The sequence below is a fragment of the Ochotona princeps genome, unplaced genomic scaffold (genome assembly GCF_030435755.1).
Source record: "Ochotona princeps isolate mOchPri1 unplaced genomic scaffold, mOchPri1.hap1 HAP1_SCAFFOLD_453, whole genome shotgun sequence".
Taxonomy (NCBI): Eukaryota; Metazoa; Chordata; class Mammalia; order Lagomorpha; family Ochotonidae; genus Ochotona; species Ochotona princeps.
This window is the reverse complement of record NW_026701762.1, coordinates 17216-29513: the sequence shown is the minus strand read 5'-3', so window position 1 is coordinate 29513 and position 12298 is coordinate 17216. Positions and strand designations below refer to the sequence as shown.

The 12298-nt window shown below is 67.0% G+C and overlaps 1 protein-coding gene across 1 annotated transcript; it reads right to left on the bottom strand.

Moving 5' to 3' along the window:
- Positions 1-3424: 3424 nt before the first annotated feature.
- On the bottom strand, positions 3425-9508 carry RHPN1 (rhophilin Rho GTPase binding protein 1). The gene is given in 16 exon segments (XM_058659970.1): positions 3425-3643; positions 3752-3913; positions 3986-4132; positions 4184-4218; positions 4221-4259; positions 4360-4434; positions 4437-4550; positions 4692-4817; positions 4820-4985; positions 5061-5239; positions 5340-5697; positions 5765-5842; positions 6110-6185; positions 6262-6390; positions 6698-6798; positions 9264-9508. Coding segments are annotated over 16 exon segments (1995 nt in total). The 5' UTR covers positions 9324-9508; the 3' UTR covers positions 3425-3493.
- Between the last annotated feature and the right edge of the window lie 2790 nt (positions 9509-12298).

Sequence of the window (12298 nt, the reverse complement as noted above, 5' to 3'; positions counted from 1 at the left end):
GGAGTCGACCACTCCACCCATTGGGCAGGGCACAGACTGGGCAGACCAGAAGCCCCACAGTGGGCAGGGGCTCAGGGGAGCCCCCTGTTGGGGAACAGAGGTGCTGGGGGAGCGGCAGAGAGGTGATGCTGGGGGAGGGGCAGAGAGGTGGTGCTGGGGGAGGGGCAGAGAGGTGGTGCTGGGGGAGGGCAGAGAGGTGGTGGGGGAGGGCAGAGAGGTGGTGGGGGAGGGGCAGAGAGGTGCTGGGGGAGGGCAGAGAGGTGGTGCTGGGGGAGGGCAGAGAGGTGCTGGGGGAGGGGCAGAGAGGTGGTGCTGGGGGAGGGCAGAGAGGTGGTGGGGGAGGGGCAGAGAGGTGGTGGGGGAGGGGCAGAGAGGTGGTGGGGGAGGGCAGAGAGGTGGTGGGGGAGGGCAGAGAGGTGGTGCTGGGGGAGGGCAGAGAGGTGCTGGGGGAGGGCAGAGAGGTGGTGCTGGGGGAGCGGCAGAGAGGCGCTGGGGGAGGGGCAGAGAAGTGGTGCTGGGGGAGGGGCAGAGAAGTGGTGCTGGGGGAGGGCAGAGAGGTGGTGCTGGGGGAGGGCAGAGAGGTGGTGCTGGGGGAGGGCAGAGAGGTGATGCTGGGGGAGGGCAGAGAGGTGGTGCTGGGGGAGGGCAGAGAGGTGGTGGGGGAGGGCAGAGAGGTGCTGGGGGAGGGGCAGAGAGGTGCTGGGGGAGGGCAGAGAGGTGGTGCTGGGGGAGGGCAGAGAGGTGGTGCTGGGGGAGGGCAGAGAGGTGCTGGGGGAGGGCAGAGAGGTGGTGCTGGGGGAGGGCAGAGAGGTGCTGGGGGAGGGCAGAGAGGTGGTGCTGGGGGAGGGCAGAGAGGTGCTGGGGGGAGGGGCAGAGAGCTAATCTCGCCCCAGCTGACCTCCCTTCCTGCTGACTGGACGCGCCCTTCAACCTGAGCTGGCCTGCTTGATCTCCAAGTCCACGTCTAGGCTGCAGCCAGGCACAATGACCACTGTGAATGCGCAGTCACCGTGTAGCTCAGCCACTCAGCAGGCGGCTTCTCCAGGCCTGTGTGGGGGAGCGGGCCGAGCGGGCTGACTCTGGCTGGCCACACCACCAGGACTGCGGGTTTGAGTCCAGCCCAGGCGAGGCACCCTGCCGAGGCCCTGGGCCCTCCTGTTCCCTCTGGCCTGGGGCAGCCACACCCCCTCTCCATGGGCCCCACAGCTTCCCAAAGGACGCCCTGGGCATGCCCCTACTCCCCACCCTGCCAGGGGCCTGGGTACTAGGGAAGGTGGGGACCAGGCTGGGGCACCACGGGGGTGATGACATCATCGCAGGGGGCAGAGCGCACAGACCAGGAGGTCAGTAGCAAGAGGGGAGACTAAAGCTGACTCAGCACCAGCGGGAGGGAGTGGTGTTGACGTCAGCAGGTGGAGGAGCCATGCTGCGGCTGCTCCCTAGCCCTGGGGAGGCCTGAGCCGAGCAGGAGGCCGATGGCCGGGTGGGACTGCTCACCGCCTGCCTGGTCCTACTCCCACTGGGGAACCGTCTCTGCAGGTTGTGCTAGGTGGGCTGTGTGCTGACTGACTGTGTGCTGGGCAGCTGGGATGGCCAGGCTGTGTGCTGACTGTGTGCTGGGCAGCTGGGATGGCCAGGCTGTGTGCTGACTGACTGTGTGCTGGGCAGCTGGGACGGCCAGGCTGTGTGCTGACTGTGTGCTGGGCAACTGGGATGGCCAGGCTGTGTGCTGACTGTGTGCTGGGCAGCTGGGATGGCCAGGCTGTGTGGTGGATCGGCTGTGACTGATAGGACTATGAGCCTGTGGTCACATGGGGGGGGAATGCCCCTACCCTGGACACCCAGGCTGCCCACCAGCAGGGCCAGAGCCCTGTGGCATCCTTGTGCTAACCTCAGTGCCCACGTGCCATCCTCACTGTGGGTTCAGGCTCACCTGCGTTCCTCCCTGCCAGGGGCTGGCACCTGGGCACAAGGACTGGGTCCAAGCTCAGAGCCTTCTTAATGGGCACCTGGTAGGGGCCATGCCCTGGCCTGGTGTCCTCTCCTGGGCTTGGCAGCACTGAGGATAGATCCTGCCTCGCCCTCACACCTGGAGGCAGAGGGATCAGAGTGGACTCAGGGCCAGGAAACCCGGCCAAGCCCAGGGCTCCGTTGCCCAGCTGTTCTGCCCTTGGGCCTGCAAGCAGTAGCAGCTCCTAGCGCCCAGCCCACAGACAGCAGCTGCACTGGCCATCCTGCCTGGGCTGCAGGTGGTGCCCGCCCCATTGAGCTCTGACCAGCTGTGCTCGTTTGCAGCCTCTGTCAGCAAAGCAGAAGGAAACAGGCTCATTGCGCCTGAGGAGGGAGGGGTGGACTGAGTGGGCCGGGCTGGGCACACAGCCACCACCCCAGTGTGGGCAGGTGTCTTGGGAGCTGCCTGAGGGGATGACCGCCCAGGCCTGTATGGGGCAGCCCCAGGGCCTGGGTAGGCACCACCTGGTAGGCTGGGTCCAGGCTGGCCCCCCAGCAGGAGAGGGCACAGCTATGCTCCAGCGACCTGCGTCTATGCCCTTGGCATGGCTCGAGTCATCTCGGTGGACGGAGGGAGCCACCACAGGCCACCGCGTGTACTTGAGGGTGAGCTGGCAGCCCTGGGGCTGCACCTCACATTATGGGATGAGCCCCGGTGGCCGGGGCAGTGCAGAAGCAGCACCGAGAAAGGCCGCTGTGCTATGGGCAGAGGCTGGAGGTGAGGGTGACCAGGGCCCTGGGAGGGGGCAGGTGCACCCAGCTGTCTGTGGAGCCAGCCTGTGATGGCCGAGCCCAGGGCACGCTCTGGACAGGACTAAGGAGCCTTGCTGTCCTGAACAGGCCCCAGCAGTGTGCTGGCAGCCTGCACGTGCAGTCCCAGTCACGCTCCTCAGTGCTGGGATACCGGCTGCTGCCACAGGCCCTTCTTGGCACACACAGGGGTGAGTGCGCTGGGCCCGGGCCCTCCAGGGTGGGTGACCAGCTCTACCTTTGGGGGAGCTCATTGGGGGCCGAGCTCATGTGGACCTGGAGTTGCCTGCTCTGCGGCTGAGGGTGCCGAGGGCTCTGGTCCTGGCAGCCCTGTGGTGCACCAGGTGTGGGCATGACGGGCCTCAGCAGTGCAGGGCAGCCCTGGAGGGTGGAGGATGCTGGGACCCGGCCCCCGCCCCTCAGTGTTTGCTCCACAGAGGGGCCAGGGCAGAAAGGACACCTGAGGCAGTCCAGCCTTGTCACCTGGCCCCAGGAGAAGCTTGGCCTGTGGGTCTCTGCCCAACGCAGCTGGACATGCAGCCAGAGTGGGGGCAGCAGGGAGGTGGGGTCCTGAGGGAGACACTCCAGGCGACAGAGGGAGGGCGCCTCAGGACAGGCAGGTGGCCGTGGCCCCCAGCTTTGCATGCAGGCTTGGGAGGTCCCATCCTCTTTATTGGTGGCCCCTGGGGAGGGGGCTGTGAGGTTACGAGGGCGTGGGGGGGCGTCCTGAGCTCTAGGGTGGGGCGCGGGGCTGGGGAGGCGCTCTCTTGCCCCGCTTGGCCAGGCGGTTCCAGCCAAGGCGGCGGTGGGGGCTGGCCTGGGCAGGGGTTGGTTCTCCACCTTGGTCCTCTGGGATCCTTGCCTGGGCCGGTGGCTGGTCCCCCTGTGGGCCAGGGACCTTGCTCAGCACTGTGGCCCGCTGTGGGGGGAGTCTGTGGGCATCCTGGGGGGCAGGGTGAGGGAGTGTGGCCTGCCGGGGGGCAGGGCTCACCGCGGCCAGTGACGCGGGGCCAGGCAGTGGGGTTACCACCTGCAGGCTGGCGCCGGCATTGCCCATAGCCCGCAGCCGCGCCGCCACCTCCGTGTGTATCCACCACTTGCAGGGCTGCCCGTTCACGGCCACAATGCAGTCGCCCTGCTTCAGGTTGGCCGCCTGCGGGTGCAGGGACTGTGAGCTGTGTCTGCATGCCTCCTATGCCCACAGTGCAGCCCGTGGGCGCCTTACCGCAGCCCGGCCACTGGGAACCACAGCGGCGACCAGGACGGGCGAGTCTCCCCGCAGCGTGAGGCCGAAGCCCTCCTCTCCGTGGCTCAGGTGAACGAGCCCCACCAGCCGCCATCGGTTCTTGACTGAGAATACCGACAGGGGTCCCTGGGATGTGGGGGACAGTGATCAGTGGCCTGGTGGGGCAGTCGGGGGCACCAGGCGGTAGAAGTGTCAGTCACCTTGACCCTGGCCAGGCTGGGGATCCTGACCTCTGGCTTCTGCTGGATCTTAGCTGAAAGTGGACAGGGCCCACGCTGACTCTGGGACACCTGTAGACCAGGGCTTGCCGTCCTCAGCCCACCCCTGCCGTCCTCAAGGCACTGCCCACTCACGCGGGATGTCGGGGGACTCAGCGACCTCACAGAAGTCGTCCTCACGGTCCAGCTGCGTGTAGCGGGCCAGGGAGCCCGCAGGGCGTGGGTAATGGCTGCTTGCAGCAGGTCCACGGCGCGGGGCCTGCCGAGCCTGTGCAGCCGCAGCGCCTCCTCGTGGCCCAGGATGGCACGCCGCAGGTGGGCCTTGGCTGCGTGGGCATGACACCATCACACCTGCCCTGGTGGGCCTGAGAAGTGGCTGGGCCAGGCCACTGGGAGGGGCTAGGGGACACGGGGATTGAGCCTGCCCACCCCAGGCCCCACCGCCCGTCCCATCCTCCAGTGCTCACCCAGCCGCTGGGGCTCCTCGGGCTCCGTGGGCAGGATCAGCGCGCGGGGCGGGGGAGCTCCCTGAGCGGCCGCTGGGGGACAGAGGGACTGTGAGCCGATGCCCGGCCTGGGCAGGCGGCACGGGCTTCAGGAGGGTACTCACGGGCACAGTGGCTGAGGGCCGCGTGGTAGTGGGCCAGGGCCCTGAAGTGCTCAGCCTTGACCTGCACAAGTGCTGTCCAGGAGGCGGGGAGGCAGCTGCCGGCGGGCGCCTGCGCCAAGGCTCCGTGCACGCGCCTGTATTCTGCAGCCACCTGCAGGTGAGCACACCGGAACGAGGGACGTGGGGCCAGCTCTGGTTTTTTTTCCCAGTGGCTGCCAGGCCTCACCTGGGCGGCCTCCTGGGCCAACTGGTCATGGTGGGCTGCAGGGCTGGCCAGCAAGAGGCCCTCGAAGGCGCACTCCTGGGCCTGGGCAGCCATGAGCCCCTCCAGGGTGCACAGGCAGGCAGCGCTCATGTCCGGGCTGGGTGCCTGGGAGAAGTTGGCCCTCAGGACGCTGAAGGTCCCTGCAGGAGGGGGGAGGGGTGCTCACAGGGCTGCCCAGCACCCTGCAGGTGTGGGGAGTGCACAGGACCACCTGGCCACCCACTCCTGGCCCTGCCTCACCCGCAGCATTCTGGAAGCCCTGATGAGCCAGTTGGGCACCCCGGGTGCAGCTGCGGTCCTGGCCCGCCCCGATCTGGGTGTGGAGGGCGCCCATGTTGAAGAGCACACTGCCCTTCTCGAAGGCCAGTGCCCACTGCTGGGCTGGGAGCCCCGTAAGAGAGTCATACCTAGAGGGAGGGGCGGATCAGGCATGGTCCTTAGCCTGTCCCAGCGCCACACAGACTGGCCCTTTCCAGTGGAAGACGGGCCCCAGGCTCCGGGCGGGCGTGCAGAAGTGGGCATCCAGGAGGCACAGCTGCTGGTAGTAGGCGGCCAGCAGCTCCAGACCCGCCTCATCCCGGCTCGGGGTCCGTGAGGCCTGCGGGCAGGAGCCCCCACTCACACAGGCCCTGGGAGCCGGGCCTAACCTGGCCTATCACACCCACCTGTCGCAGGCGCTCCAGCTCCTGGATCTCCACTGTGTACGAGGCACCATCCTCCCCGAAGTGCCCCGAGATCAGCTCCTGGCACAAGGGGCAGGGTCCGCCTCAGCCAGCTGGCCACCTATACAATGAGTGTGGCTGTGGGCTAGGACGCCCCTGCCTTCTGCATGCAGGCCCCTGGTGGACTCCATGGTGAGCAGGGGGTGCTGTCCATGGCGGGAGGGAGGGAGGGCAGGTTCTGGCCAACCCTAGGACAGCCCTGGCCTCCCCTGGGCCTCACTGGCTCCAGGAGAGGCTGCAGCACAGAGCAGCAGGTCCGAGTCGGGGCAGGCCGTGTCAGTGAACTACCTGCAGGGGTGTGGCCCAGTCCAGCTGCTTGGTTTCCTTCAGGCCCAGCGGGATCATGGAGCCAGCGATGCCAGGACTAGGACCAGAGGCACAGGTGGGCCTACTGCACAGCAGCGCCCCTGGGCACCCACCACCCACTCCTGAGCCCTCACCTGCTGGGCCAGGCGGCGTCAGGGCTGCGGCTCAGCTCCTGCAGCTCCTCCTTCCGCAGCTGCAGGCTGTAGTTCACGCGGCTGAGCTCGAGGGCCGCCGACTCTCGGACCCGGCTGTTGCTGGTGGCCCTGTGGGGTTGATGCTCAGTTGTGGGGTCCCCAGCCCCTCCGGGGGAGCCCTCCCTACTGCACTGCAGGTAGGCGGCAGTTAGACCCACTCCACTGTGTCTGCCTCAGGGCCTGGGGCCTCAAGGAAGGCTGAGCTAGGGTTCCACAGCCTGTCCCAGCACCTGCTCATCTGTTTGTCCCCCCGCTGGCGTGGGCAGTCTGTGCCCTGTGCCTGTCCTTCCTCACCGGTACAGGTTCTCGGCACCCATACCCACCCGTCCCCCCGCTGGCCGTGGGCAGTCTGTGCCCTGTGCCTGTCCTTCCTCACCGGTACAGGTTCTCGGCACCTGCACGCAGCTGCAGCTCCTTTTCCATCTGCTGGTGGATCCGGGCCCTGCAGGTCTGCGTCTCAATTGGGGACCCACAGTCCTGTGAGGACCACAGAGCCTGTCCCTGTCAGTGGGCAGTGCATAGGTGCCCAGCCCCTTCCCCCTCAGCCACCCTGCCGCCCACCCCAGCCCACCCTCCAGGAAGCCAGCCTCTTGTGCCAGGGCCCACGGAGGCTCGGGGTCTGCCACAGGGATGTGGACCCCCAGTGGCTGCGTGGTGAGATGGGCCACGGGTCTCCGAGCCAGCATCCCCGGCCGGCCCTGAAAGCCCCGGCTCCTCTTGGGCAGAGGGGGTGACCCTGCGCTTCCTCCCAGCACTGCCAGGCACCCAAGGCTGTGGAGTTGGGGTCTGCCCCAGTCCAGGAGCTGGTGGCAGGGCCATCTCATCTCAGAAGGTTCCTTCCTCAGGGGTGCCCACCATGCAGCCAGCAGGAGGCTGCCTTGCCTGACAGCATGCACGTGGTGACGCTGGCCGCCTGCTGGCAACACAGGGCTGTCTGCTGACTCAGGACAGCTCCCCACCTCAGTATGAATCCTCCAGGGCCAGCTCAGGGGCCATCAGTCAAGAAAGATGAGGGCCAGGCCCGGCGGCGTGGCCTAGCAGCTAAAGTCCTCGCCTTGAAAGCCCCGGGATCCCATATGGGCACCGGTTCTAATCCCAGCAGCTCCACTTCCCATCCAGCTCCCTGCTTGTGGCCTGGGAAAGCAGTCGAGGACGGCCCAATGCATTGGGACCCTGCACCCGCGTGGGAGACCCGGAACAGGTTCCAGGTTCCACGCTTCGGATCGGCGCGCATCGGCCCGTTGTGGCTCACTTGGGGAGTGAATCATCGGACGGAAGATCTTTCTCTCTGTCTCTCCTCCTCTATGTATATCTGGCTGTAATAAAATAAATAAATCTTTAAAAAAAAAAAAAAGAAAGAAAGATGAGGGCCTGGGGGGCAGGGACCTCCAGTGACCCTCGGGGGTGCCCAGAGGAAGGTCCGGGGGGCTACACGGCCACCTGCCCCAGGGCTCTGTGAGATGGGGAGTCCACAAGGAAAGAGGGGGTCACAGCCAAAGCCTCCCCTCCTGCCACGTCCCTCGGCAGAGCTCTGGCCTGAAATGGGTGGTGGGCATGCTGGGCAGTGGCCTGTTGTCCTGGGCCGAGTGACCCTGCCAGGAGGGTGGGGAGGCAGCGGACACCGGTGGCAGCCTCCTGTGCCCAGTGTCCTGCTCTAGGAGAAAAAAGGGCTGTGCTGGCCAGGTGTGGCACACAGGGGCAGGGCCAGGGGGCGACACGGAGACAAACTGCACCCCCATCCCTGAGGCACAGCGGGGGCCAGGCCGTGGGATGGCCACCAGAGCCAGCCAGTCCCCATCCCCCAAGCCTCCTCCTGAGCCCTGGCCCACGCTTTCCATCCTGGGCCGCCTCATTCCCGCCCCGCCCCAAGGTCTGACAGGAACAGAGGGTGGGGGGACCCTCCGCCTGACGCTCTACCTGACCCCTGCCTGGCGCTAGGGACCTCTGAGGACACGGAGCTCTAAGATCTCCCAGGGCAGGTGTTCTGGGACCCCAGCACCATGGCCAGGTCCACAATCCTTAGGCTTCAAAGTTTATCTCATCACTTCTATCCACTGGTTTATTCCTGAATAGCTGGGGCTGGCCCGTTCCTCATGTGGGAGCCATTCTACACTGCTTCCCAGAGCCGTAGCAGGGCGCTGGGACGCCAGTGTGAGCGACAGCTTAGGGCACAGGACGCCCTGCCTGCCCGGGCCCTGGCAGCGGTGTGCTCTCCGAGCACAGGCGTCCAGTCAGGCGCAGGAACCTTGAGCTGACCTGCCCGAGAGCTGGAGACCAGGGGAGGGCCACGGCAAATCCCCTGCCCCGCACTCCTCCGCATCCCAGGAAACTCTGGCACTGCAGAGCCCGTGTCTGCAGGCTCTGGTCCAGGACTGGGGGCTGGTCCTCAGAGCTCAGGGGCGGGGTCCTGCTGTCCCCAGACCTGAGCTTGGGACCCTGCTGTCCCCAGACCTGAGCTTGGGACCCTGCTGTCCCCAGCTGGCTGCTGCACGCTCCCCCACCTGCTCTTCCAATGGCCGAACCCCAGGGTGCTGTGGTCAGGCCGCAGCGTCCACAGAGGCCTCCGCGGATGGTCCCTGCAGCGATTCCCGGGCGGCAGCCGGCGCGGGGCACACATCCAGCAGCCGCCCCGCTCAGCAGTCCCGACCCAAAGCTCTCTGGCCGCTCTCGCACGAGGACCCCACGGGTCTCTGTCCCTCCCACACTCGGCATCTCGGGGAGGGACCCGAGGGGGGCCGCGGGGCCAGGCCGAGCCACATCCCACGCCCAGGAGGGCTCGGCAGCCCGCGGCTGCGGCAGCTGGACCCCAGCTCCCCAGCACTCCGCGGACAGAGCTCGGCCCGGGAGGGCCCAGCGCCTGCCGAGGGTCTCCCGGCCTGGACGCCCCCTGCCCAGCCGGGCCGCGCCGAGCCGCGGAGCGCCCCAGGGAGTCCCACGCCCACCTCGCCGGCGCTGCCGGCCGCCTGCAGCCGGCCGCCGTCCGGCCTCTCATCCGGGACCATCGGGGCTCGCCGCAGCGGCCGCGCACTCGGACGCCCGGGCCCCGCCGCCTCGACCAGCGCCGCGATGCCCGCTCCCCCGGGACCCCGCGAGCGAAACCCGCCGTCGCCCAATGGCAGGCGGCCGCCGCCTTGACGGACACCAACGGCCACCAACCACAGAGCGAAAGAGGCGGGCTCGGGGTCGGGCCCCGCTGAGTCCCGGGAAACTCGGTGGTAACCCTGGCAACCGCGGACACTGCGCATGCGCCGCGGGTCTGCGCGCGATGGAAAGCTTGAGGGGGAAAAGGGACAAACCTGGCGCGGCGGCGAAGGCGAGGGTCGGACGCGCGGCGTGCCGGGAGCCCCGCCTCGGGCCGCGGGTTCTGGCCGTCAGCCCCGGCGGCACCCGCCAGCTGGCTGCCCCAGGAGGCGGCGTTATCGGGCCGCGCACGCTTCCAGAACCTTCCCGGTCGCCTGCCGCCCGGAGCTGGCCCTCAGACCTCGTGCGGCGCGGCCTCGGGCGGGCCTCGTCCTGCTGGCGTGGCCGCGTGGGGCCCTCGGGGCAGCTGCCCGCCTCACCTGCCCTGGGCACAGGCCGAGGCGCCCCAGCTTGGTTTGCGTGCCCGTAGGATCGCCCGGGCATCTGCGTGGCCTGCTCAGTGCCCAGGGCCGGTAGACCCGGTCCGGGGGCAGACGGAGTCCCCTCAGGAGGGGGGATGTGGCCAGCGGGGTGGGCATCGCCTGGAAGATGACCATGACAGCCGGTGTGACCTGTGGTCTGAGCCCGCTGGGAGGAGGCTCTGTCCACTGGGGTAGGAAGGGCAGTGGTGGCCACTCCCTACCTCGGTGTGGTCGCGTGGCCCTGGTTGGGCAGTGGCTGCAGTGACCAAGGGTGTGTCCGTGTCCCCACAGCCGGGAGTCCCGGGCGGCCTCTGGGCACAGCCCTGGCAGCGTGGACTTCTGCGGAATGGATGAGTGGATGGAAGATCTCGCCCGTCTCCTCGTGCCACTGTTTCAATTGATCAATCATCTTTGAAAAAGGAAAGAAAGACAGCATCCCAGAGCAGGCAAGGGCCGCCTCCAGGGCGGATGGCATGTCTGCAGGCGCCGGCTGCCCAGGGGTTAGCGCCCAGGGCTGAGGCTGCCGCGCAGCGTCCTCCCACGACGGGCTAAGGTAAAACGAAACAGGAGCTCTGTCCTGCGAGGCTGGAGCTGAAGCGAGGCCACCCCGGGGACAGAGACATGCTGTAAGCCGCGCTGCGTGAGCCATGGACGGCACATGGAGGGCGGGCCTCGAGCCTGCTGTGTTTGTGACTGGGCCCCTCAGGGTCGACAAAGCTGGCTTCACACGTGGGCGCAGGGTTCGTGTCCTGGTGCCCCACTTCCCATCCAGCTCCCTGCCTGTGGCCCAGGAAAGCAGTGGAGGACGGCCCACCCGCGTGGGAGACCCGGAGGAAGCTCCTGGCTCCTGGAGTTCAGCCTGGCCCGTCTGAGGAGTGAAACAGTAGAAAGTTTGTTCAAAAAGTAAAATTAAATGTGTGGGTTTTGTTTTTGGTACAACTATTTTATTTATTTATTTTTTTAAAAAAACCTTTACTTATTGGAAAGGCAGATTTATGGAGAAAAGAGAAAGACCGGCCGGCTCCCTCCTTAAATGCCTGCAGTGGCTGGGGCTGAGGGGATCCGGAGCCAGGGGCTTCTCTCGCGTTTCCCATGCAGGTGCAGGGCTCCACGCACTGGGGCTACCCCACACCACCTTCAGGTGCCCCAGCAGGGGGCTGGACAGAAGCGAACTGGGTGCCAGCAACTTGGGCATATGCATGGACAAACTTGCCTGTGGCCACAGGGAGGACACAGTGGCTTCACCTCAGTGCGAGGTGCCTGCTTCTGAGGCCACCCCATGCAGAGGCTGGGCACCACCTCTGCCACCCCCAGGGTCTCCCCCGGGCTTGCTTCTCTGTCCCTGGAAGGGAAGTGGAACAGCCCCGAGTTTCCCCGCGGCCCTGTGCGGCTGCAGGAAGCTGCTAACAGCTGGAGTTCGTTGTTCAGGACATGGGGCGGTGTGGCCGCCAGGAGACAGCCCAGCCTGGTGTCCCCAGGTCTGAGGCCCATCTCCGCTCTGTGCTAGCAGCCTGCGAATACAGACCCTCAGAGGCAGTGGGCGGGCCCTGCCACCTGTGGGACCCTGAAGGAGCTCCGGCCGGTCCTGGCTGGTGTGTGAAGCGGTGGACAGTGTCCGTCTCTGTTGCCCTTTCAAGTCGGTGAAGATAAACTTCTTGGGAAAAAGCCATGGCGAGACGGAGACTGTTTAAACCCTTTGGGGAAGTGCTGCGCCGTGCCCAGGCCCTCTGGCTAAAGGGAACAGTGACAGCTGCTTTCTGGAACCTCCCAGGATACTCGGGAGGAGAGCGGGAGGGGCAAGCCCGCCAGCTCCCAGGGACATCGTCGGCCTTGCAGCGGACGAGTGGCCTGGCATGGGCAGGGTGGCCTGGGGCTGGTGCCCGGGGTGTGGGCATCATTACTGCAGGAGGCCGGGTCACCGACACCTCCCCCACACCAGAGCCGCCGCTGCCCTTCATGGCCATTCCGTGGCCAGACACCACTGGGCAGGCCAATGTGGAGACAGATGGGGAGCCGCTGGGCTGGAATGTTGGTTGAAACGTGATGGATTCCACTGGGCAGTGGGAGGAGCAGGAGACGCCGGGCAAAGGCCTGGGCAGCAGAATGGAGGACCAGGAGAGGGCCAGAGGCACCTGGTGCAGTCTCCAGGCGCAGTGAGGGAGGGAAGACAGCCAGGGATGTGGGCTCGAGGTCCACCCTCAGCCCAGTTCTCTTGGCTGCCATTGCTCTGTGCAGCACCGCGCCCCTCCCTTCATGGCAGGAGGCAGCCCTGCAGTTCCGGGTTGTGGCTCCATTCTCGTCTCTGCCCTGATGCCGGCGTGGCAGTGGGTCTGGGGCAGTGCCTGGAGGTGTTCCCGGCGTATCGGCAGGAAGCC